General features: G+C 35.0%; 2 protein-coding genes and 1 pseudogene across 4 annotated transcripts; 1 reads left to right on the forward strand and 2 right to left on the reverse strand.

The window, feature by feature from the left end:
• Positions 1-4,366: 4,366 nt before the first annotated feature.
• LOC143568198 (YTH domain-containing protein ECT4-like) lies at positions 4,367-7,539 on the forward strand. Its single transcript, XM_077054411.1, has 8 exons — positions 4,367-4,544; positions 5,016-5,044; positions 5,132-5,309; positions 5,390-5,472; positions 5,548-6,000; positions 6,118-6,630; positions 6,698-6,910; positions 7,010-7,539. The coding sequence occupies exons 1-8, from the start codon at positions 4,472-4,474 to the stop codon at positions 7,244-7,246; spliced, it is 1,779 nt and encodes a 592-aa protein (XP_076910526.1). The 5' UTR covers positions 4,367-4,471; the 3' UTR covers positions 7,247-7,539.
• A 31-nt stretch (positions 7,540-7,570) lies between these two features.
• Positions 7,571-12,965, reverse strand: LOC143568184 (uncharacterized). 2 transcript variants are annotated; one of them, XM_077054405.1, is made up of 15 exons: positions 12,732-12,965; positions 11,325-11,843; positions 11,075-11,173; positions 10,913-10,965; positions 10,579-10,636; positions 10,289-10,371; positions 9,911-9,988; positions 9,604-9,683; positions 8,938-9,098; positions 8,765-8,839; positions 8,573-8,613; positions 8,370-8,475; positions 8,195-8,277; positions 7,937-8,010; positions 7,571-7,861 (listed from the first exon to the last, which is right to left on the reverse strand). In XM_077054405.1, the coding sequence occupies exons 1-15, from the start codon at positions 12,900-12,902 to the stop codon at positions 7,749-7,751; spliced, it is 1,794 nt and encodes a 597-aa protein (XP_076910520.1). In that variant the 5' UTR covers positions 12,903-12,965; the 3' UTR covers positions 7,571-7,748. The 2 variants fall into 2 exon arrangements, with proteins under 2 accessions (XP_076910520.1, XP_076910515.1); XM_077054400.1 differs by having other exon boundaries at positions 12,729-12,965.
• Positions 12,966-16,472: 3,507 nt separating this feature from the next.
• On the reverse strand, positions 16,473-19,895 carry LOC143568209 (serine/threonine-protein kinase STY13-like; annotated as a pseudogene). Its single transcript, XR_013141538.1, has 3 exons — positions 19,714-19,895; positions 17,890-18,855; positions 16,473-16,832 (listed from the first exon to the last, which is right to left on the reverse strand). The product of XR_013141538.1 is annotated as a serine/threonine-protein kinase STY13-like (transcript).
• Positions 19,896-24,501: the final 4,606 nt, after the last annotated feature.

Consider the following 24,501-nt stretch of genomic DNA (forward strand, 5'->3'; position numbering starts at 1 on the left):
GATCGAAAAACAATGATGCGAAGGGATACAGAAGCGACACGTAACATGAGAGATTTTTAGTTATCATATAGTATATAAGTATAGATATAGATATAAATAAATTGGTTAGGCGATAATAATAAAATTTGAAAAGGAGTCTTTGATTTGAACTTCGTCTTGGGTCTCAAAAATGATTGAGCCGCTAGTGTCTCAAATATGCATGTGAACTCTAATTTATTTATAATAATACATTTACGTCTAACTTTCTGCATAGAGTCTTGTACCTTGGGCTTCTATTAGTTGTACCTTTCTTTCCTTAATCAGTAAGTGTGGAATTGGTTTAGATGCAAAAGAGAAATGGGACTCATTAGAAACCACATGCCTTGACATAATAAATTTTCTCGTTTCGAATTTTACACGATAATTTACTGAGAAATTGGCCGGATAATCGACAAAACCTATAAACAAGAGTTAGGTTTATTAATAACATGGTAACTTACACACCAGGATTGGAGGTTAGTTTGGTCATTGTATATCTTAATGTAAGTTAAGTTTATTATTTGTTCATTAATAGTTTATTAATTATCTAAGTTGTTGTGTAGGTTGATGGTCCAGATACATTTGCTATCAAACAAACTTCAGCAGAGGAACTCAGGAACATGTTTGGTCACTTAGATTTGTGCAAAACATGTAAGAAAATTAATTTATACTGTACTATATATAATTGTGGGTGTACATGAACCGAGTGTAATTGTGGGTGTACATGATTCGGTTCGGCTATTTGCCTCAACTGAATTACCCAATCGGTTTTCAGTTGATCGGTTCGGTTTATTCGGTAAATTTGTCAGTTTTTGGTTTGGTTCGGTTAATAACCTGTTTCGGTCAAAAATTGGCAAAGCAACTTTTGATCAAATTAGTGCGTGAGGTGAAGTGCTTATTGATAATAAGATCGAACACAAAGATATGATTACGAGGGAAAAAGACCTTGATTATGATAATCTTCGTTTCGGTCAAGAGTTTGCAACGTAATCTTTAATCGAATCTCTTCAATCAAAGATTATGAACTTAACTTTTGGTCGAATTACGCTTGATTATTATGATCTCCGGCACAAAAAAACCCCCGGACGGTGAAAACTATCACCGTCGATATTATTAATAACAAAATCTGTGATTACAAAGGTTGGAGCTGATTAGTAATCGTGAACTAAGTGATACAATGAATACTAGCAGCTAGACGAGTGAGTTGTGTGTCCTATCGATACTATCAGCTCACATTTATAATAAGAAGATTACAACTGTTATTCCGATTATCCCGGAAACCCTAGACTATTTCTTCAACAAGCCGTTGCTGCCCACGTTCTTTGTTGACGAAGTTCAAGTATCATTCCGTTGCAATCCACGTTCTTATAATAAACATATTTAACACGTGCTCTTATCTGCAAAACAATTAGATAATATAGGACAATTGAATTAGTCAACGTACCTTACTCAGAATAGCAGCTTAAGTCATTATCCTTAAATTAGGCTCAATTCCGAGGATGAAAATCCGCACCCAACATAACCAAAATCAATAAAAGCCACAAATATATAAAAATACAAATGGTTTTATTAATTTCGGTTTCGTCACAGACTATATGTTTAATCGGTCAAGTTTAATTATGATTGCTTTCTACAGACTACAGTTCTAGTGAAGTCATTTAACCTGACGAAAAACTATTGGTTTCGTCACACAAGTCATTCGCAACCTCAAATTGCTTTCTACCTTTTGATAATTAGCGTAGTAAGTAAAGCTTGGATGCCATTAAAACCTTATGGGCTGGGCTTATATTAAGCTATGTTAAAACAAGTGTTTATGGATTGTAATTAAGTTGTTTATTATTAATGGGCCATAAGACTTTTAGTTATAATGAGAAATGTGTCTAGTTAGTACGTAATCGAGTTAGGAACTTAGCATATCGGGGCAAGGAACGGAGGCGTCTGACGGTTGCCTTGAACCAATTTGTTTAAACGATGACGCGACTCCAAGTGCACGTTTGAGTCCTTTAAAACTCGCAGTTAATCAGTCTGTAAATAATAATTGTTTTGTACTTGTGAGCAATATACAACACATGTTTTATTGTATTCAACTGTTCGTATTTTCAGTTTAACTTCATCTTGTTTGATTGTGTTATGTGACATTTAGTAAATCGATTATGTCACCATCAGATAATAAGTCGAACCTTGAGATGACACTATGTGCCAACACTAGTATTAGAGCAAGACTCAAGGGATAACAATGTTTTGAATATCGGGCCGCTTGTATTATTGGTTTACTGGTTGAAGTCATCAGTTAACCTGACGAAAAACTAGATGTTGTCATAGTTAAGTTTAAAAATTATATAAAAATGTTGTACAAATTTTAATACTATATTGCTATGCCGGATGTACTAAGAAAAACAGAACACGAACGTCTTCTTAGATTAGTAAACGCTTTTGTATGTTCATAAGGGATACAAAGTTTAATCGCATTACCAATGAAAAGAATACAACATTTTTAGGGGAAATTCCCAAAATAAACGTTTATGAATACGTTTTTCAGGTTTTAGGTGTCATTTCAAACAAATTCCCAAAATAGGTATTATAAACTAGTCGTGACGAATAGTTTACGATTGTCAACGAGTAGTTTGTATAACAAATAAAAATTTGCCACGTGTCTATAAACTAACCTTAACGACCAGTTTCACTAATCATCTACTCGTAAAGATTAAATAAGTTTAAAGCCTCGTAATCAACGCTCACGAGTAAATAAGATATCCTTTAGTCGCGACGAGCAGATTATAAAACCTTAAGAGACGCGAGTAGTTTATCAAACTAACCATGACGATGAGTTTGATTACCAAATGCATCGAACCGGTTTGTTTTTCAAAACACTAACCGGAATGGTTAGTTTGTTTGGTCAACTAGTCGTTGCGAGTAGATATTGGTCAACGATTACTTTACATCCATTATACGAGTATTTTATTGGTAAGTAACTCGTCTCGATAAGTTTACCTGGTAAACATTACTCATACGAGTAGTTCATATCTAGTTAACTTGTCCTGACTAGTTTACCTTGTTTATATTCCCGATATGAGTATTTTATTAGTAATTAACTCGTTCTGATAAGTTTACCAGATTTACATTAACGATACGAGTAATTTATTGGTAGTTAACTCGTCGCGTCTAGTTTACCTTGTTTACATTACCGATACGAGTAGTTAATTAGTAACAAACTCGTCTTGACTAGTTAATTAAACGAGCTGTTAAGTGCTGAAACGAACTAAAAAATCGCTTAAGTGAGCTGTTAGGTGCTGAAACGAACTTACTAATCGCTTAAACGAGCTGTTTGGTGCTGAAACGAACCGAAAAATCGCTTAAACGAGCTGTTAGGTGCTGAAACGAACTAAAAAATCACTTAAACGAGCTATTAAGTGCTGAAACGAACTGCAAAATCGCTTAAACGAGCTGTTAAGTGCTGAAACGAACTTAAAAATCGCTTAAACGAGCTGTTAGGTGCTGAAACGAACTTAAAAATCGCTTAAACGAGATGTTAAGTGCTGAAACGAACTGCAAAATTGCTTAAACGAGCTGTTAAGTGCTGAAACGAACTGAAAAATCGCTTAAACGAGCTGTTATGTGCTGAAACGAACTGAAAATCGCTTAAACGAGTTGTTAGGTGCTGAAACGAACTGAAAAATCGCTTAAACGAGCTGTTAGGTGCTGAAACAAACTAAAAAAAATCGCTTAAACGAGCTTTGCTGTTAAAACGAGTTGTAACGTGTTGAAAACGCGCTGATTCGTTGGTTAAAAAAATAAAACTGACCCGAAACCCGTTCCGACCTTGACCCGTTCTAACCCGAACCTCAATTTTCCGAATTTTTTTACAAATTTTCGGAATTTTAAAATTATATTTCACATTTTTACTAATTTTCGCAGCCTTTAAAAGTTATTATGCAAAGTAAAAAAATTGAAAAATTGAAAAAAACATAGATTACCTGCTATCCAGATAAAATATCTAGGATTGAAACAAAAATGAAAGTTCAATAACCTGATTGGAACAAAAGTTTTTATCAGTAACCTTATTAAAACAAATTTCAAAGTTGGTTATTATTTTATTACGGAGGAATCCCCAATAATAAATAGACACATGATTATAAAAACATTTGATTATTAAAATATATATACCAAAAGGAAAAGAGCGAGAAGTTTCCCATATGGACACACCACACCAAGCACAAGTGCGGGTGGGTCCATTCGTGTCATATATATATAAACAAATCTGTATCTATATATTCATTCATATTTCATACCACATTACCACATCAAAGTCTAAAACCCTTAATAATATAATAATTTTTTCATGAGGATTTTGAATTTGATCCTTCAATTTTGAATTCCCACTTTTGTTTTCCTTCAATAATTTTTATAATAACTTATAAATAATTATAGATTTAATTTGATTTTTGGAAGAATCATGGAAGAAAAAGGTCAACAGGCTAAAGATCGAGTCTCTCCTGCTTCAATTCCAGATTTGCCCTTGCATGCTGGTATCTATTCATTGCTTTTTATCTAATTATTATATTGTGTGATTTGTTTTGGTGATAATTTGGGGGAAATGATTGATCTTGTTTATTATTCAACATTGCATCATTGATTGTTTTTGGAGTATTTATTTTATTCGATCGATCGCGGGTATTACACGGGTTGAATAAATGATTGATCTTTGGTTTCGTGTTCGGATCGTGCATCTAGTTTATTGTAAGCCCTAGAAATGAAGCTTTGTGTAAAATCATCAAGTTATTGGATATGTGTTGACTTTGACTAGTGATTTGGTCAATGTGGAATGATATTGATATATATTTTTCATGAGCCACGTCATCTTTTTCAAGTAATATGATTGGTTTATTGTTGCCATGTCAGCATCATGACATGATCAAACTATTATATGTTTATAACCAGTGTTACTGTTATGTTTGAAGTTACTAACTCTTACATTCTTACAATTATGATTCTTTTAGCAGGTGGTGTGCTTGTGCCCGCGGATAAGGTACATTTTAGCCTTTGGTCTTGTATTTCCATTTGTATATGTTTTAAATAATTTGTTTAGTTAGTTATTTATTTGTATCATTATCAGCCGGTTTCTCCCAAAAACGAAAGGATTGCGTCTCCAAATCCTCCTCCGGATGCCGCCATCACAGGGCCCGTAAGAAACGTTTCCAACCAATCAGAAGCATTGAATACAAATGAAGCTTGGAACTCTGTAAACCAACCGAATGCTTTTACTCCTCAAGAACAAACCTACTTTTATGGAGGTTAGTTTTTTATAGCATATGGTTAACAATGTGATCTTTTTGGTCCTCGAAAATTCTATAATTTTATGCTTGTACTTCAGCATCAGGTTATGATGATGGCTCGGCTACCTGGGGAGACTATTCAAACTATCTTCATGCTAATAACTTACAGATTGTGCCTCCGGTGAGAATAAACACTTTTTAATTTTTATTTATTGAATTCACATGTTCTCATCACTATGTTATTGATCTTATGCAGGCTATGCATAATGATAATGCATCATTATTATTTCACCCTGCATACGCGTACGATGCCCAAATGGCGTACAGCCAATTTTCTCCGGTTACTAGTCCTTTATCTCCATTAATGATAGATGGTCAACTGTTTTCACCACATCAAGTACCAATGTCCCCAAATTATTACTCGCACCCTATTTCTCCTCAAGTTACATCTGCTCTTCCAACCAATAGTGGCCAAGAGGCGTTCTCTGAGAACGTCTTTCTGGGTCCCGGATCTGGTTATTATTTGCAATATGCTGGAAATAATAATGTGGGATATTATAGGTATCCCGGGGACATCGGTTCTGGTGATTCAGCACCAAATCGATCAATGTCCTCAGATACAAGTAGCTATTCAGCTCCATTAACATCAGCAGCCTTATACCCTTCGCCAGCTGGCATTTATGGCTCATATGAGCACATTTTCAGTCAGGTTTGTTCACTCATTATATGTTATTTTAAATTTCACTTTTTTTACATTTTCAATATAGTGTGTGTGTATATATATTGTATGATTTTAATAATACAATATTATGCTCTTGATTTCTAGATTCCACAGCAGCAGACAACTTATGGACACAGGTCGGTATCAGGTTCCTCCACAAGAGGATACCCACAAAGCGGATCTTTTCGAGGGTATAATGGGAATTCCGTTTTTCATGGGGAAGCTAGTCACTTAAACCGCTTTGTATCCGAAAAAGTTGGGAAGAACAAGGAACGGGATGCAGTTAACATGATCACTGAATCACATGATACTACTACCAGTAGCAGAGGACCAAGGGCATCAAAACAAAAGGGAAATGATAATATTAACAATACTGGTGACAGTAAAAACGACGTTTCTTCTAGGCTCGATCTTGAGCTTTACAACCGACCCGATTTTGTTACAATTTATGACAGTGCTAAGTTTTTTGTAATAAAGTCTTTTAGTGAAGAAAATGTTCATAAAAGTATCAAGTACAGTGTTTGGGCCAGTACACCATTGGGAAACAGAAAACTAGATGCTGCTTATCAAGAATCAAAGGAATCGGATGCCACCTGTCCGGTTTTCCTCTTCTTTTCAGTAAGATTCTTCAATGAATAAACAAATTAATAAAGTTGCGAGTTTCTGATGATTGAAATTATTACAGGTGAATGCTAGTGGACAGTTTTGTGGGGTGGCTGAAATGGTGGGTCCTGTAGATTTTGTGAATGATGCAGAATACTGGCACCAGGACAGATGGAGTGGTCAATTTCGGGTCAAATGGCACATCATTAAAGATGTCCCAAACAGTCGATTCAGACATATTATTCTCGACAACAATGACAACAAACCGGTCACTCATAGTAGAGATTCACAAGAGGTATTTCTTTTTTAAAAAACACATTCTTTAAATCTGTATCTAGACTTCTAAAGGTCACAGTTTCGGTCAAGTTGTGATTTTGAACTTGTCTTCGAGTAGGTGAAATTAGAAGCGGGTAATGCGATGCTGAAAACATTTAAAGACCATGAATCAAGTACATCATTGTTAGATGATTTCAGTTACTATGATGAGAAAGAGAAAGATGTGCAGGAAAAGAGGTCTAAAGAGCGGGAATTTACAAAAAACGTACCGGTTGTGAACGATACTTTAGTAACACAACTTGCTGATAAAGTTGCAGAGTCGCTTCATGTGGAAGAACATAAGGAAGTACAGTAAATATTGTAGGAAGTTCTCGTGCAAAGTGAAGGTTGAATCTGTGAATCCTGGATATTGTTGCCTTGAAGTTACATGAATTGACATCGACAATCAGGATGAATAACCCTCGACTTTCGCAACCTTGTAGTTCTTCATCCCTTCATTGTTTCTAGAGGTAGGTGGTGGCGAGCAACCGAAGACTTTTTCATGTAATTTTGATGTTCTTTTTGGGGTTATCGCAGGGTGCTAATTCAATTGCTCCCCAAAACAAGTGTAATTCTCTCAAGTTAAGGAATGAATGGAAATATCCCGACCCTCTTTTTGCTACTTTAAGGTTTTGGATATCTACATAAATGTTGATTATGTGCTTTAATATAGAATTTCCATTGAAAATAAGTTTCTTTAGTATGCAAACATACATGCAAAACATGTCAAAGGTTTCACATGAACTATGTAAATAACTGCTAAAAGCTGGGGGAACTTGGTTCTGTATCACTTACAAAAATATGGTGCACTCAGAAGGTCACCATCTCACTCTTATTGAGTTGTATAAATCAATGTACTTTCCAGCGGTTTTATTCCAGCTGTTGTCAATTTGCATAACTTTCTGAACTATATTCGCCCACTTGATTGGTTCTGCAATGAATAGTACAGAGATTTCTTAATACACAGAAATGATTGGTAAAATATGAAGTAATTACGTGAACTTACTTCCATTGTAATAGAAAAATGCGCGATCAAGAGCCTGACTTAGAGAACCTTCATCAATCCCTTCAAAGACGAACCTGTATAGAAAAAGAAATAACATTTTAATGTGAGATATACTTGATCAAGTATTCAAATACGTAACCTATTTGTGGAAATTAAGGTTGACCCGCAACACTTTCATAAAAAAACTATAAACCAGCAGAAAAGGTGAGTTTTTAACATATTAACAGAATAATTTTAATTCATAATTCATATGATTACCCGTTGGCCATCTCAGGTTGTGAGTGATCATCCATATCAAAAACAGTGTCAGCAAGACCACCAGTTTTCCTTACTATTGGTACCTGAATAATCAGCCATATGACAACACTTATACTAGTTTGTAGATAATTATATCATAGAAAGGAAAGGATATGTTTTTAACAGAATCATTTACCAATCCGTAACGCATTCCAATCAACTGAGCAAGTCCACATGGCTCATATATAGAAGGAACCAACACCATGTCAGCACCAGCATACAGCATGTGTGACAGCTCCTCACTGCAATTAACATACATATAATGTTATAATATACAAGGCAAGTTTAAGTTTGTAACAAATTCAAAGCATCTTTGTTAATTTATGCATGCCACGTTACCTATACATCAAGAGTATTCGGATTGTAGAACCTTTGTTATGCTAGAAAAACAAAACAAGCGACAGGCAATTAGATTAAAAAATATATAAAAAAAACAATAATAATAATAATAATAATAATAATCATAATAATAATAATAATAATAATAATAATAATAATAAAACAAAGACAAACAGTTCAACAAAAATTTACCAAATTAGCTAGATCTTCAAATTCTTTTTGAACCCTACCATCAGGAGCTTTTCCCAGCACTATCATTTGTCCACCCTATAAGAAACAAGGAAGAAGAGCATGTATTAATTTGAGTATTTTATTCTGTGTGAATATGATAAGACTAGTTGTAAAATAACATGTAACAAACTTACATGCTTTTCAATATGACTGATTGCATGTTTAATTAGATGAAGACCCTTTTGAGCAACCAATCTAGAAATGCAAACAACTAAAGGCACCCTGCCTTCAAAGGCCAAACCAAGCCCTCGTTGAAGATACTGTTTGCATACTTCCTTTCCACCAGTGTCGTGAGCTTAATTAAATGAGAAAAATGTTAGTATGGTGCATTTACATTAAAAGTTATATTTCTAAAAAAAGAAAATCACGAAAGTAGCCATTTTTGTGTTAAACATGTATAGTCATGTCACAACAATTTCACGCATATGGTCATGAGTTACGCGAATAATAGTATATGTGTGGATCTATACACGAATAATAATTAATATATGTCCAACTATACGTGATATGCTGTCACATATCACATTTGTTTGTTAGTGGGAAAAAGTCTAATGTGCGAGTAAAAGTAGACACACGGCTCTTAGTCACATCACTAAATGAGTGATGTGTTTATGACATGGCTATACATGTATAATACACAACAAAATGATTATTTTCGTGATTTTGACTTTATAAAATCAAATTATTTAAGATGACCGCATAATTTTGTTATGTTCTGAATCGGTAAAATGTTAGTGTAGTGCATTTATTTGATAAGCCATAAGGAATATGAATAAAAACTATGTATATTCGTATAATACCATGATAATTGGCAGGCAAGAATGCTACAGAAGCAGGGTTCCACATTACAGTGTCAATCCCATTTAGAATACCATGGTACCTACAGTACACAATAATTAGACAGTTAGGAATAGGATATGACATAAACAGGAAATCCAATATGCAACCCTAGCACCATGTATGAAACAGAAATGAGTTGATTAGACATTCAAGTTTAAAAATAGAAAACAAAATAAAATGTAAAATAGTGCATCAAATGATGACAGGTGTCCGGTTATAACAAAGTGGTAACATGAGTAGAATAAATCAAATGTCCAATATGCTTACTTGTAACGATTTGTTAGCAAAGCATTTGCAAGCCATCCAGAACAAAGTGTTTCTTGGAGGTAAGTTGGAGACACCGTACTGGAAAAAGAAACAATAATAATCTGTCATAAACTCATGATGAACTCTTGGAATATGTGTGTGTGTGTGCGCGCGCGCGTAGTGTAGAAAGAGTAATAATTAATTACAGTTTCTTAGATTCAATGATGAAGTCCTTTTTTGATTATTTACTTCCATTTGTCAGGCAAAATAATACATTTTGGGTTAAACCGAACAGATTGGCATAATGATACCTCATCATGATGAAACACTATCAAGTATACATGTTATGTATTATATTAGTCAAATTGAATTGCCTGCAGAAGTCCATAAACTACTTACACTACTAAATTGCTGTACACAATGGCTCCTTTCAGTAAACTCAGCCTTTCAGGATTGTGGCCAATGGTTCGATCATCAATTGCCTATTAATTGAAATATACAAAAATAAAATTAATAATAATAATAATTTTCTCCACCTAATATAGTTAACTAAAATCAAGATAACACAAAATTGCATCTTATTATCATAGCTCAAAGATGATTAATTTCAATTGTCAATTTGGTAAAGAAGAAAGTAATGCATTCATTGGTAAGAGATGAGATGAAACATAACTAATATTATGACTTACCTTGTCAGCAGTTGCATATAAAGATCCATCAAGGCCACACTTATTGAGCTGCTCTTGTCTGCCAAAAGAACCAAAGTATGCTCAATTATGATTTTATCTAAATCTTGGGAGACCATTGGCTTGCATAAACAGATGTTTAAGACACTCTTATGTTTTCTAATGAAAATTTATGTTAATTTGAAAACAAATGTTATAATCAGGTATGAAACTGCTGAATAAACATAGGAAATAAGAAAGACGGTATCATAAAAAAGTAAGTGTGTTAAGTTAAAGCACACACAGAACACATATCACATGTGTATCAATAACAAAGGAGCAATAATAATGAGAATACCTGCATTCCCCATAATGCTCCATATTGTGGATTGTCAATACTATTCTTGGTTTCTACAAAGTACAAATTCTAGTTCTATTAATCAAAGGATTCTCTTAGAACCTTTAGTGATCCCCATAAAGAAATAACAAACTAGGGTGCAGCTTCAAGCTAAGGTCATACCTGAAGTGAAAGATAACAGTACATGTCCCAGTAGAGCAGTGGCAGTGCACCAATTTGCCATTCATGGACATGTATAATATCAGGTTGTGTTCCAGTTACCTGCATTTAATCAATCACTGCTTAAACACATTCTCACACTTCTTAAAGGTAATGTATAACTGTGTAAATATGGATATAAAACGTATTCAATACATCATAGATTATATTTTTTTCATCACAACTAGAAAAATGTACATAACAACCTACAAACCTGCATCCATTCAAGGCAGGCACGGCTGAAAAATAGATAAGCTTCCAACTCATTGTATGAACCTCCATATACACCTTCACCTTTAAAGAATTGGTTCATTGGTTCAATAAATATAACTGGAATATCTGATACTAATCCACTGTATGCGCTAGTTTGTATCCAGTTTCCATCAAAATACGAATTATATGTAGTCAATAATGATAATTCTTGAATGTCATCCTTCTGAATACACTCATAAAAAGGGAGCATAATATCGACTTTATGTCCACGTAATAAGCACGCACGAGCAAGCCCCGTCACAACATCACCAAGTCCGCCGACTTTTGCTATTGGTGCCATTTCAGCAGTCACATGAATAACATGCAAAAGATCAGAATCTTTCTCTATGTTAACAGGAATCTCTGGATTGATATCACGAGTGTGAAACTTCCTCTTCCAAAATGGGACTTCATCGCTGGGGGAAGGCCAGTCAACATCTTTGACCAAACCAATTAATGGTTCTGGCTTGTCAGCAGCTACCTATAAAACGCATAACAACATTGAGATGATTTGCTAATTAACAGTTGTCAAGTGTAATATAATATGCCAACATTTCATGGTTCAGAACAAAGACGTTATGAAAATTCAGCTAGTAATCAACCACTAAATACGCTTATCAAGAGTCATGTTGTGAGACTCATATGTACTTAAGGCAATCTGATAAAATCAATCAAACATTTGCAATTGGGATCTTATGTATGATATAATTCAATCTTAGGGAACTAAACTCTGCTTTTTAAAGCATAACTTCCCTAAAAAGTAGAGGATTTGTTTTTAACAGACGAAATGTGTAATAACCTTTACATATATTTGTTAAGTTTCGTGTTAGTGATGGTTTTTGAAGCTAAATGTTTTTCATAGAAGCATTAATTCTATAAGATAACAAGCACAAAAACCAGAAAATATGGCGGTAAATCAGTAAGGAGTAAGGACACTCAAATAAACTTTGTGGTTGATGAGCATAAAATTTGGCTGAGAAGTAATTAGAAATGAAGAGTAAGTAATCTTGTTTAAATAAGGTAACACACTAACACTGTCTTATTAAGTTATTAACCACTTGTTAAATCCTTAAATGGTAGAACATACTCATCATATCAACTGTAAGTCTTCACACACATCAAGGAAACTTAACGTACAAATTAAATTAACGTGCTAATTGTGTGAATCACTTAGCGTAATTATATATACAACATTTAATTACATAATTACACTAACGTTAATATAATTATCACTTTCCATTAAAATTATTACTGATTAAAATTTCTAGTTAATCAATCAACAATTATGCAGTTACCAAAATCTCCTAAAATCAGACACAATTAGTTAATAAATTAGGTTAATAACAACATTTAAAGCAGTTATCACTACCTCATCCAGATGAACTGCTTGAATTCTGTAACCGATTGAAGACCGATTCGTTAAATATAAATCATCAGTCGTGGATTTGAACGCAAACTTCCGGTAAATAACCGTCTTCTTCGTCTTATTACGAATCGAAACAAATACCGGAGAAGTGACGGAAACACTCATTACCTCCATTGTTTAACCTAATTAAGATTGTGATGAACTGATCAAAGGAAACTATGGAATGCATGAACAGAGCAGTTGAGATTTATTATTATTTATGACGTAATCGTCGCTGCCAAAATGAATTTGGAGGCCAGTGTTAGTAATATTCGTTGCTCAAGTTTCCGTAACATCACTTTTTTCATCACGTAAATCTCAAGTGATGCTAACGTCTACCGTTAAAACTTGTACATTTGGATATCGTAAAACCTGATTGTAACGTAACCTAGATGATATTTAATTATTTGTCCCCACCGAGATCTTTTAATATACGAGTGTTAAAAGATATTAACATAAAATAATATAATAGATTTAAGCTCTAAAATATTGATGACGGGTAGCCCAATCACCAAAGCTAAAACAGAAGATAAAAAGGTTAAAAACTTATGTTTTAGCGCTTTGACGCTTCCGACGCTTTAACATCTTGTGATGTGTCATGAAGAGTGAATTTTGTGGTCAACCTTTTTTATCTGAAAATAGAGTAATTTGATCACACATGCACGTGTTAAATATTCTTCAAGAAGTCATTTTTACCAAAATGGTAAGGTTCAAACCTGAAACATAGAACAACAGACAGATAAGAACTATATGTGCAAGCGATTCAGCTGATTAGACAGTTCAGCTTGAGCAATACTTTCTAAGCTGCTGGAGCGTTCAACTGAAGTGATCAAGTTGTCAATAACCACCCCCAGCGATGTTATTGACCATTTCACTCCATGCTCTTTACACTTACATATATTTGTGGTCTACTTTACTTATATCCTCACTTCGTTGAATGACTAATGTTGAGAATCAGAGGGTGGCCCAGAGACCCCTATCTCTGACCCCCTTATAATGAGTTCTTTCATGTTGGCATGTTCGAAAGGAGGGGGTGACGAAGCTGACAACCCTTGGGAACGAAGTGTATTGATGAGGGTATACTAATGTCGAGTAATTTACCATTTTTACTTTTATTAGTATATCCAGGTAATATTCAAAAGCGCTAAATAGATCTTGTACGTTAAAGGTTGAACCTAATATAAACCTACAAATTTAGATCATTCACTAGAATCCAAACATGATATAAATATTCAAGAGTTGACACGAACACATTTAAACCTCCTTTTTTTTTTGGGGGGGGGGGGGGTGGGGGGTGTTAATGTGTTTCATATTAATACTCTAAGATTATAAATTTACAATAAAAATACAGATACATATAAGACAGTTACTATAAGTTTATAAGAAGTTGATGTCAATTTCTATTTTAGGAAATATAAAATGGTTAAAACAATTTAAACCACTGAACTAGCCTTGTCAACCCGAACCCAACCTACTTAGCTATATGTGTTTACGATTCAACCAAAAATGACCCAAATCCATGTATGCTAAACTCATACAAGTCTTTGATCACTTCATTATAACTCTACATGTCATAAATCACATTCTTAAGTATATTAATAAAAGTTAAGATAGCATGTTATTATTAGAGTCATGCTATAGAAGTTTTATAATAAAGTGTAGTTTATGTGATTTTATTGAGTTTTATATGAAAAAGGAGTTTAAAAAAGGCTAAAGAAATATGTCACCTTCTCACACCACCTGTCATTGCCACCTTTGCCAACGGCCAAACGTGAAAGAACCGCCCCTATTAATCACCTCCAAAGAGTAGTCATGGTGGACCCAAGTAGAGTTGATACATTTGATTGTTATTTAAAGAATGATCTTTTTTTAAGTGTGATTATCATTTAATTGTTGATTATCTTTATAATCAATATGAACTTTTTCTAGTGAAGGTAGTTTGTCTTTGTCGGTTTCATCGTCTGATTTCACAAAAATGGTCTTGTGGAAGAAGATGTCTGAAGAAAATTACGTAATTGGAGAAGAAAACCGAAGAAAGGTAGTGAATGTGTCTCATTATGATGTCATCCAGGTCACTTCAAATATTTTTAAGTTAAATTTCAAAGTGTATGTAATATACATGTCTAGTTATAATTCATCTCTTTTGATGTTTTTTTTTTCTTTTTTTAAGAAAAGCCAATATTATTGAAACCAAAAAAGTAACAACTTATAAGAGGCAAGCAATCCAATCAAAACAAACGAGAAAACAAGAACATAAACAAACATACAACCGCTTATAGTGAAAAAAAACTTGTTAGTGCCAAAATGGAGGGTATTAAATATTAATAGTCAAATTACTTAGACCCGAAACAATATCTTTTAATAAAATATTATGTATTTTTAAAGGTTAGTTAGCATCAAAGTTACATCTTTTGATTAATATTTGATATCTTCATGTCCAGGTGGAAAAATAATTGTCATACAAAGGTGGTCCAACATACCTGTTCACTAAAAAACATATATTAAAACTTTGATCATCACATCAACCTTTTCTTTTAGTACCATTCCAAATTATGTCTTAGTAAAAGAAAACACCAAACCAAAAGTTGATTCATGCAAAAGATTACCAACTTTCACAAAACCACTTGTCCAACGACTTTTAATCAGGAGTGAACTGCGTTTCCGTCCCGTAGCTTGTCTAATGGTTTTAGTCCAATAGTTTCAAATTTACGATTTTCGTTTATATGGTTCATTTCACTTGCAATTAAACCCGTATTCATTAACCCTGTTAGGTCTGGTTGTTAAACCCATCAACGTGCCTCTCACGTGAGGGGAATTTTTGTCCTTTTTCTCCCCAAATAAACTCATTCGTAATTCGCAAGCCACGTGACTACGTGAGGGCTGGGGTGTATTTGGGGAAGAAACAAAGGGACAAAACTATCCCTCACGTGAAAGGTACGTTGTTGGGTTTAACGACCATACTTAACAGGATTAATGAACTCGGGTTTAATTGCAGATGAAATAAAACCACATGGATGAAAATCACAAACTTGAAACTATTGGACTAAAACCGCAGATTTTGACATACCACAGAGATGAAAACCGCAGTTTACTCTTTAATCAGTGTTGAATAACTTGCTAGACACTAGTCGAGCGATGGAATTAAGTGAATAAAAATTTATATGTAATTTTTTTAATATACATACATATACCAAGCTTTATATTTTTATAATTTTGACCGATTTTCACCAAATAAACGATCAATCTTCAAGCAATCAGCGGGATACTGACTAATACTAACGATTAATCATCGCCTAAACGTGATTTTTACAACCATGATATTAACACACCATTCACCTATCAGTTAACTGTCCAAAACCAAGCAATCAAAACCGAAACTATTACAAACCAAGAAAAGTCTAGTGTTAGAAATATAGCAAGAAACATCATCATCATTATATATATATAATTAAATACAACACAAATCTTCTCCATTACTACTAACTTAGCAACATAATCCATAAATATTCAACAAAAAAAAGCCGGAAAATAAACCCATAAAACAAGCAGTAGTAGTTGATATGATATCATAATTTTCTTCCTTTTTTCACCCTATCTGAAGAAAGAAATTACCCTGATAATATTAATAGATACACATAGATGACATATAAAAATCACCTTTTTTTTCATGTCATTTCTTTACCTTTTTCACCTTTTCTTATATTCATTCATTCATACTTCACACATCAATCAGTTGTCATGGGCTGACTCATGCAGCACCTGAACCGAGCCTTACGAACCGTGGTCATGATCTCGGTTTCAGCATGTTCCAGCATTCTAACCACCTCTGAGAACGGTGGTCTCACATCTGAGTTCCCGTCCCAGCAACGGACCATGATTTCACCGAGTACTGGAAGGCAGTCGGGTGGGATGGTGGGGCGGACACCTTTGTTGACCACCGCAAATGCTGCTTGCACGGCGGTCATGTTTTGGAACGGGAGCATCCCGGTTATTAGCTCCCAGAGAACTATCCCGAAGCTGTACACGTCTACTTTTTGTGTGTAAGGCCTATGCTGAATCATCTCCCTACGTTTATACAAGTAGACAGTTCTCTAAATGTAAGCATACCAGTCATGTTTATATGTATATGTATATGTATATTGGACGAAATTCATCACAAAAGACTAAATTATCGCGAGCACAAAAAAAAATAAACCTAAATCGTTTAGTTTTGTCTATAACTAGTTCATATTTAAAAAAACTGTTACTTCTTGCATACAAATGTTTATGTTATGTATATATAAAACCTCAGCAAAAAATGTATATGTACACACACACATATATTTCAGGTATGGAAGTCAATTTGTAGTGAGAGAATAAGTAGGTAAACTTCATAAGTGATGTTGACTAATACAAGAGAGACACAAGCTACCTATATGGCTATATATATAATTTAAATACATACAAGAAATTAAAGTTGTAACTAACTCACAGTCAAACGACTAACAAACTTCAGCATACGTCAAACAGTCAAATTACTAATAATATACATATATATATATATATATATTTGTGTGCGTATTTGGGACTGTAGGAGAGGGTTCATGAGAAAACCACAACGTTGCGAGAAAACTAAGGTTAATATTGTAAAAAAATTAAAAATATGTAGCTCACGAAGTTACATATATGCATCTCATATATGAGGAACATATACGTAGCTTACGACTTATATATATATATATATATATATATATATATATATATATATATATATATATATATGTAACTCACTAACTACATATAGTTTTTTATATTCTTTTATTTTTGGCAAAGATTAATAAGATACAAAAAGAATGGAAAAATAAATTAAAAAATATTGTTTAAAAGTGATTTTCTGTAAGTTCTCTCATATCTTTATAGTTCTCATGATACCTTCTATTGTGCAATTTACATTCTATGGATATATGCATTACTCGAACCGAACCACCCGTTTACTATTCGGGTTGCAGTAAATTTTCAGTATGCAATTAAACACTTAACAGTTAAAGCAATCCTACTAACCTGAAATAAGTTTCACATATCGAAAAAGTAAAAAAACAATTTTAAAAAGACATCAAATTCAAAAAAAGTCAAGAAAACTTACGGGGCCATCCAACGGTAAGTCCCAGTCTCAGGTGTCATCCCTTCAGTCTGCACTTCAATTCTAGCAACACCAAAGTCTGCAATCTTAATCGACTTATCAGCCGAAATCAAAAGATTATCCGACTTCAAATCTCTATGAATCAATCCAAGTGCATGCACGTATTCCATTCCTCTAGCAACATCCAACGCCTGCTTAACCGCCAATTTCAAGGGCACAGATCTGTTTTGCCTTTTAGTCAAAAACTGCCTAACCGAACCACCCTTTGCATACTCAGTCACAATACACCACACCATCGGTTTCCTACACGCACCAATAAACCTCACAATATTCGGATGCTTTAATGTCGCAAGCATCATAACTTCCTGCTGAAACTGTTGCTCCATAAGTTGACCCCGGTCAACATCATTTTCAGGCTTTTCTAACAGCTTAATAGCAACATCTATACCATTATAAGACCCTTTATACAGCTTCCCAAACGCACCTTGTGCAAAAGCGGGCCCCATACTCAATTTCCTTAAATCAATCGTCCACTCATCAAAATTCTCAAGCCCTTCGGTTGGAAACCGAGGGTCCAACAAAGCTCGAGCCAACGCATCGTCACTTAACCCTTGTGAAACTCGACCTCGGTTCACACTTTGTGCGTCCGTGTAATTCTTGGTACGTTTTAAACCCTGGTGGTTTAATATACGTGTGTGGGACTCGTTGGACCAACACTACTGTTGTCAAGAGACATTGCAACCGAACCGCCACCGTTGCTCATTTGTAAACTGTTGAAACTGTCGATTGACATGTTCGACCCTTCACCGAGCTTGTGATAAAACCCTTGTGACAGGTCAATGAAATTATCATGACCGTTGTTTAGGCCCATCATGCCTGTAAACTTTGGAGCCTCTAACATTCTTTTTTACTTTGTTTACCCCTTCAGCATGCGTAAAAACTAGAACTTTGACCCGTGCACTGCCCCGTCTAACAAAATACAACACAAAGTCAGATATCAGTTTTAATTAAGGGTGAGCAATAACCAAACCGTTAACCGGAATGAAAACCAACAAAACCAAACCAAAAACCGATTAACTGAAAACCGACAATCAGTTATCGTTTTTGTTGTACCCTCGGTTCACTGAAATTAACCGAACCAAACCGAACAATTCATACTTTCATGTATTTCATGTTTTATATGTTCATTTCGTGTATTTAACTATTTACACCTTTTTAAGCAAATAAATTTATCCCAGCTTTAGTTTTTGTCATCAACCAAAATTAACCAAACCGGCCCACCAGACAAAAAAACTGACAAACTAACCTTATAAACCGAACCGAAAACCGAATGGCTAATTAAACAAATTAACCAATGACTTCGGTTTTAGTTTCGGTTTAAGCTAATAACCAAACCAAACCATGCACACCCCTAGTTTCAATATCAAATCATATCACATAATGGTTTACAAGATTAAGCAACATATACTAATTCATTAAATTTAAAACTTATAAAGTCTAAAACTGAAAGCTCAAGAACCCTAATTTCAATATAAACAAAATCAATCAACTCCAATTAACGATCTTTAAATCATTACGAACCTCAATTTCACAACGCATGAACAAATCAAACACTTAATCACCAACCACCACCATCAAAACACATCAATTAACTCCATACCCACAAAACCCCCAAATTACAACCAATCAAACACATACCCCAAAACCCCCACAAAATCAACACACTTAAACAAGCTCAAACCCTAAAAAGCTTACATTTTTACAGTCCAACGACGCATACGTCAACAACACGCTACACAATTAGAGTAAAAAGAGGCGAAAACTTACAAATTGAAACTAGGGTTTTGTTTGTTGATAGTCGAATTGACGATTAAGATAGTGATTGGGGAAGATCGTGATGATAATAATAATAATATTGGGAATGTTGGTGGGTTTGACGCCGACGAAAAGAAGACGATGAAAGTCTAGAGAGAGAAGATGAAGAAAGAAGAAAGAAGAAAGAAGAAAGAAATGGATGAACAACTGGTCTTCCTTCTCTTGCTTATTTTATTTATATTATTATTTATTATTATTTGTTATTTATTATTATTTTTATTCTTGACAACAGGGTTACCATCACTACTAGTTTGTTTATATGATTAGTCATTTATTCACAAAATTCTTGTTAGTTTTTTTAAATGTGTAGCAAGCGTTTTCGGTACCGGTACTTAATCGGTATTAAATTTGGTATCGTCAGTATCGAATCGGTATCAAGTTTTGAGTTTTTGATACCAGTATTTCTCGAATTTTGCATTAAATATCGGTACCGAACTGATACTAAACTGAACATTTCAATACCGGTACCAAAATTTTGTGATTTTTGGTACGGTACCGATCTCATCTCTAATGGGTAGTTCAGTGATGTAAAATCTTAATGCTCGGGTGTGTATGGTTTGGTTTGGATTGGTTTTTGTTTAAAACCGAAACTTTAGTTTTTGAATTTTTAAAAAATGTTCAGTTTCGGTTTTTTGGTTTTGGATTGGGTTCGGATTCGCTTTTGTCATTTAATTTTTTGGAGGGAAAAATTTTTTAGAATCATTTTGTTAATAACTAAGTAATTGATTATTATACATTTTGGTTAAAATATTTAACTTACATAATATTTATTAAATTCTTATAAACCACTTAATATAAAATATAACTAATGAACCTATAATTTCGGTTTGTTTTTTGATTTTTATTAAACCAAAACCTAACCGTAAGTTTGATTTTACAAAAAGCAAAAAACTTTAAAACAGTCAGCCATTGTTTTGGTTCGTGCTTGTTTTAGTTTGGATCGGTTTTTTCTATATGAGCACACACTTTTAGCAATTTGGTTAAGCGTTGAAGAAACACTAATCGGCCCCGGGCAGATTACGGGTAACCTGGGGGTTGAATAGATGTTTCCCACGAGGGGTTAGACCCGGCAAAGATGGTTCTTCTGATAACCTGCAAAACAGACACCGTGAGCTCGTCACTGAGAAGGGGGGGTTCCTCCTTGTGACCACCCTCCGGCGTGAGAATCAGACTAGATTGCTCTTAAATATAAATGTATATTAAGAGATTGCTAGAGCAGATATTAGGTATAATATGTAATACGAGATAGTATATGATGATAAGATGAGATGATCATACTATTTGGGGTATTTATAGCCGAAGGTAGGTTTCCAAGAAGGTGTAGCCGGCTGAATAGTATTCCTGTTCTACCAACTGTGGCCTACGCACGTGCCATGCTGGTAGTTGGTGGGTAGGCAGCGGCTGACAGTGACCAGGCCTGCTGTGTACTATTCATTTTCCATCAACTGCCGGCTATGCACGTGGTATGACAGGAGTTGGTGAGTAGGCAGCGGCTAATAGTGACATACAGTACAAGAGCATGCTGCTCGCCATACTGCTGTCAATGAGCTGTCGTATCTTTGGTCAGATCTTTTGCCCATACCTCGTCAGGTACAGTACAGAAGATCTTCCCGTATCGTACGGACTGGCTTATTTGGGCGGGAGTATTCCCCCTCCCGCCTTTGTGCGGGATTGTTCCCGGCTTTGCTCATTCCTTCAGGTGACAACTGAATTATTGAGAGCTAAGTGCCTTGTGCGTGTAGCCTTGCTGCGCGGGTGGCCTTCCCTGATGGCTTGTATCCGCAGCTGCGGGGACAGGCGGAGTACTTCACCATTGGGAGGCATTTCCTGCGGGAACAGCTTGCGTACTGCGCGTAAGGACGTCACGTCTCTGAGCATGGTGGGTCCTGCGGATCCAGTTGGTTTCTGCGCAGACGTCTCTCTTCAAGGTGAGTCCTGCGGGTCCAACTGGGCTCTGCTGGGACCTACCTCTTCAAGCGTGAATTGGTAATTAAAGGATGACTTTAAAAAAACGGTTAATGAGTCAAATGTTATGCAAATATGTTTTTTAATACTTGAAGCTCATGTAAGGCTGAGGGTAGTGGGGGATGAACGGGGGCGCGGCCGCCTACGTGGCTCACGAACACCGCTACGCCCCACAGGTGAGCCGGGCGCGGTTGGCCGGCGCGGCTATGACCACGGAGCTAACTAACCGTTGGAAGGTTTTGGTTTTCAAAAATAGCCGTTGGAGGCTATTTAAATGTGTTTTTTTTTAATTCAAACTCACTATAAATAACTACCCCATTTTATAACAATAACACACCATTCTCTCTACATTTCTCTCTAATATTTAAAAACCTCTCTAAGTTTCTCAAATTTAAAACCATGTCGGGCTCGGGTTACGGTAATACCAACACACAACCGGAGCCGGCTAAACCCGCAGAACAATCCCAAAAAGGTAAGGAGAAGAAAACCGGAGAAGCGGGATTGGTGAAGCTCGAGATAAAATTTAACGAATTGTCAAGTACCCTCCTCTCGATTAGTGAAGCTCGACATACAAAAAATCGGTTAAAGAGTTTAGCATTTCTAGCTAGAGACTTTAGCCACCTACTGCTATCCGACCAAGCGATAATGGAGGAAGAAAAAGATTATATTCGGAAGAAATTGGGGGAAAAAAATAAAAACGCTATTTTTATGTATTTTAAATTTATGTTTTTATTTTCCACGTTATTTATGTTTTAATGAAGTATTTAATTTATATTGGTGTGTATAACAAAAAAAATAATAAAAAAATCAATCAAGCCCCTGATCACCTGGACCACTACACCTTCTGGGGCTTGGTTGAAGGGCTTGATCCTATGCCACATCAACGCCTACGTTGCTCAAATATATTGGATTATTTGTGGCTCAACCAAACCCCACTACCCTTAGTCTAAGTTATGTATGTAAATTTATGGAGATTTTAGTTTGTTAGAACTGATGTAACTAATCTAAGATGATCAACTTGGTGAATTTGACCATGTACATCTCATATATGAACAAATACATCACTTAGAAAAGAATTCTTCTGTTTTCGAATAAAAGAAAAAAACGTCTCTCATATTAATAGTGAGTGTTAAGGAGAGCATACATATTAAATGTGTATTGATAAATAGTGGCCTCCCCGTCACGCGTGATGAGCCAAGGAATACCGCCGCGCCCCCTTGTCACGCACAAATTGTCAGTTTGCGTGATGGCCATCGTCTTTTTATAAAGTTACTGACTGTAATTCACATTCACAGTCCAATTATTTTAGTAATAAGTGTGATGGAAGGAAGGTTGTTGAAAGTGCATAAATACGAACAACACTCAACCTCTTTGTTGTTAATTGATTGGTCATGCCCTATCGTTGTCTGCCAGCAGTTTACTAATTAATTCAAATCTCCATTCATTTATTAATGTTTTATATTTAAGACGCCCATGTGTTTTTAAGGTTTTTTTAACCACCACAAACGTGATGGCCATCACGCAAACTAACAATTTGTGCGTGACAAGGGGGCGGCAGCGGTATTCCTTGGCTCATCACGCGTGACGGGGAGGCCACCACGCCCCGTCCGCCCTAAGTATTATATTTACTTCATTTTACACAAGAAAATATTAAATATAAGTAATTTGATGCATAACACATCTAAGCTATGCTTGCAAAGAATATCAACATCTATGGTTAGTTATTGGGTTCACGCGTATCGTGTGACCTGCTAGTAACGAATAACACTAATGTACATAATTCGATTTAACAAGTATGCCAGGCTTTATAAAAGCGACCAAACACAAAGTTTTGATCAAATTTACCGTTTATTACAAATTAAAACTTTATTTATTAATACACATTTAATATGTATGCTCTCCTTAACACTCACTATTAATATGAGAGACGTTTTTTTCTTTTATTCGAAAACAGAAGAATTCTTTTCTAAGTGATGTATTTGTTCATATATGAGATGTACATGGTCAAATTCACCAAGTTGATCATCTTAGATTAGTTACATCAGTTCTAACAAACTAAAATCTCCATAAATTTACATACATAACTTAGACTAAGGGTAGTGGGGTTTGGTTGAGCCCCAAATAATCCAATATATTTGAGCAACGTAGGCGTTGATGTGGCATAGGATCAAGCCCTTCAACCAAGCCCCAGAAGGTGTAGTGGTCCAGGTGATCAGGGGCTTGATTGATTTTTTTATTATTTTTTTTGTTATACACACCAATATAAATTAAATACTTCATTAAAACATAAATAATGTGGAAAATAAAAACATAAATTTAAAATACATAAAAATAGCGTTTTTATTTTTTTCCCCCAATTTCTTCCGAATATAATCTTTTTCTTCCTCCATTATCGCTTGGTCGGATAGCAGTAGGTGGCTAAAGTCTCTAGCTAGAAATGCTAAACTCTTTAACCGATTTTTTGTATGTCGAGCTTCACTAATCGAGAGGAGGGTACTTGACAATTCGTTAAATTTTATCTCGAGCTTCACCAATCCCGCTTCTCCGGTTTTCTTCTCCTTACCTTTTTGGGATTGTTCTGCGGGTTTAGCCGGCTCCGGTTGTGTGTTGGTATTACTGTAACCCGAGCCCGACATGGTTTTAAATTTGAGAAACTTAGAGAGGTTTTTAAAGTATTAGAGAGAAATGTAGAGAGAATGGTGTGTTATTGTTATAAAATGGGGTAGTTATTTATAGTGAGTTTGAATTAAAAAAAACACATTTAAATAGCCTCCA

Source organism: Bidens hawaiensis, unplaced genomic scaffold (genome assembly GCF_021521415.1).
Source record: "Bidens hawaiensis isolate Kalapana, Puna unplaced genomic scaffold, B.hawaiensis_p1.1 tig00001236_1, whole genome shotgun sequence".
Taxonomy (NCBI): Eukaryota; Viridiplantae; Streptophyta; class Magnoliopsida; order Asterales; family Asteraceae; genus Bidens; species Bidens hawaiensis.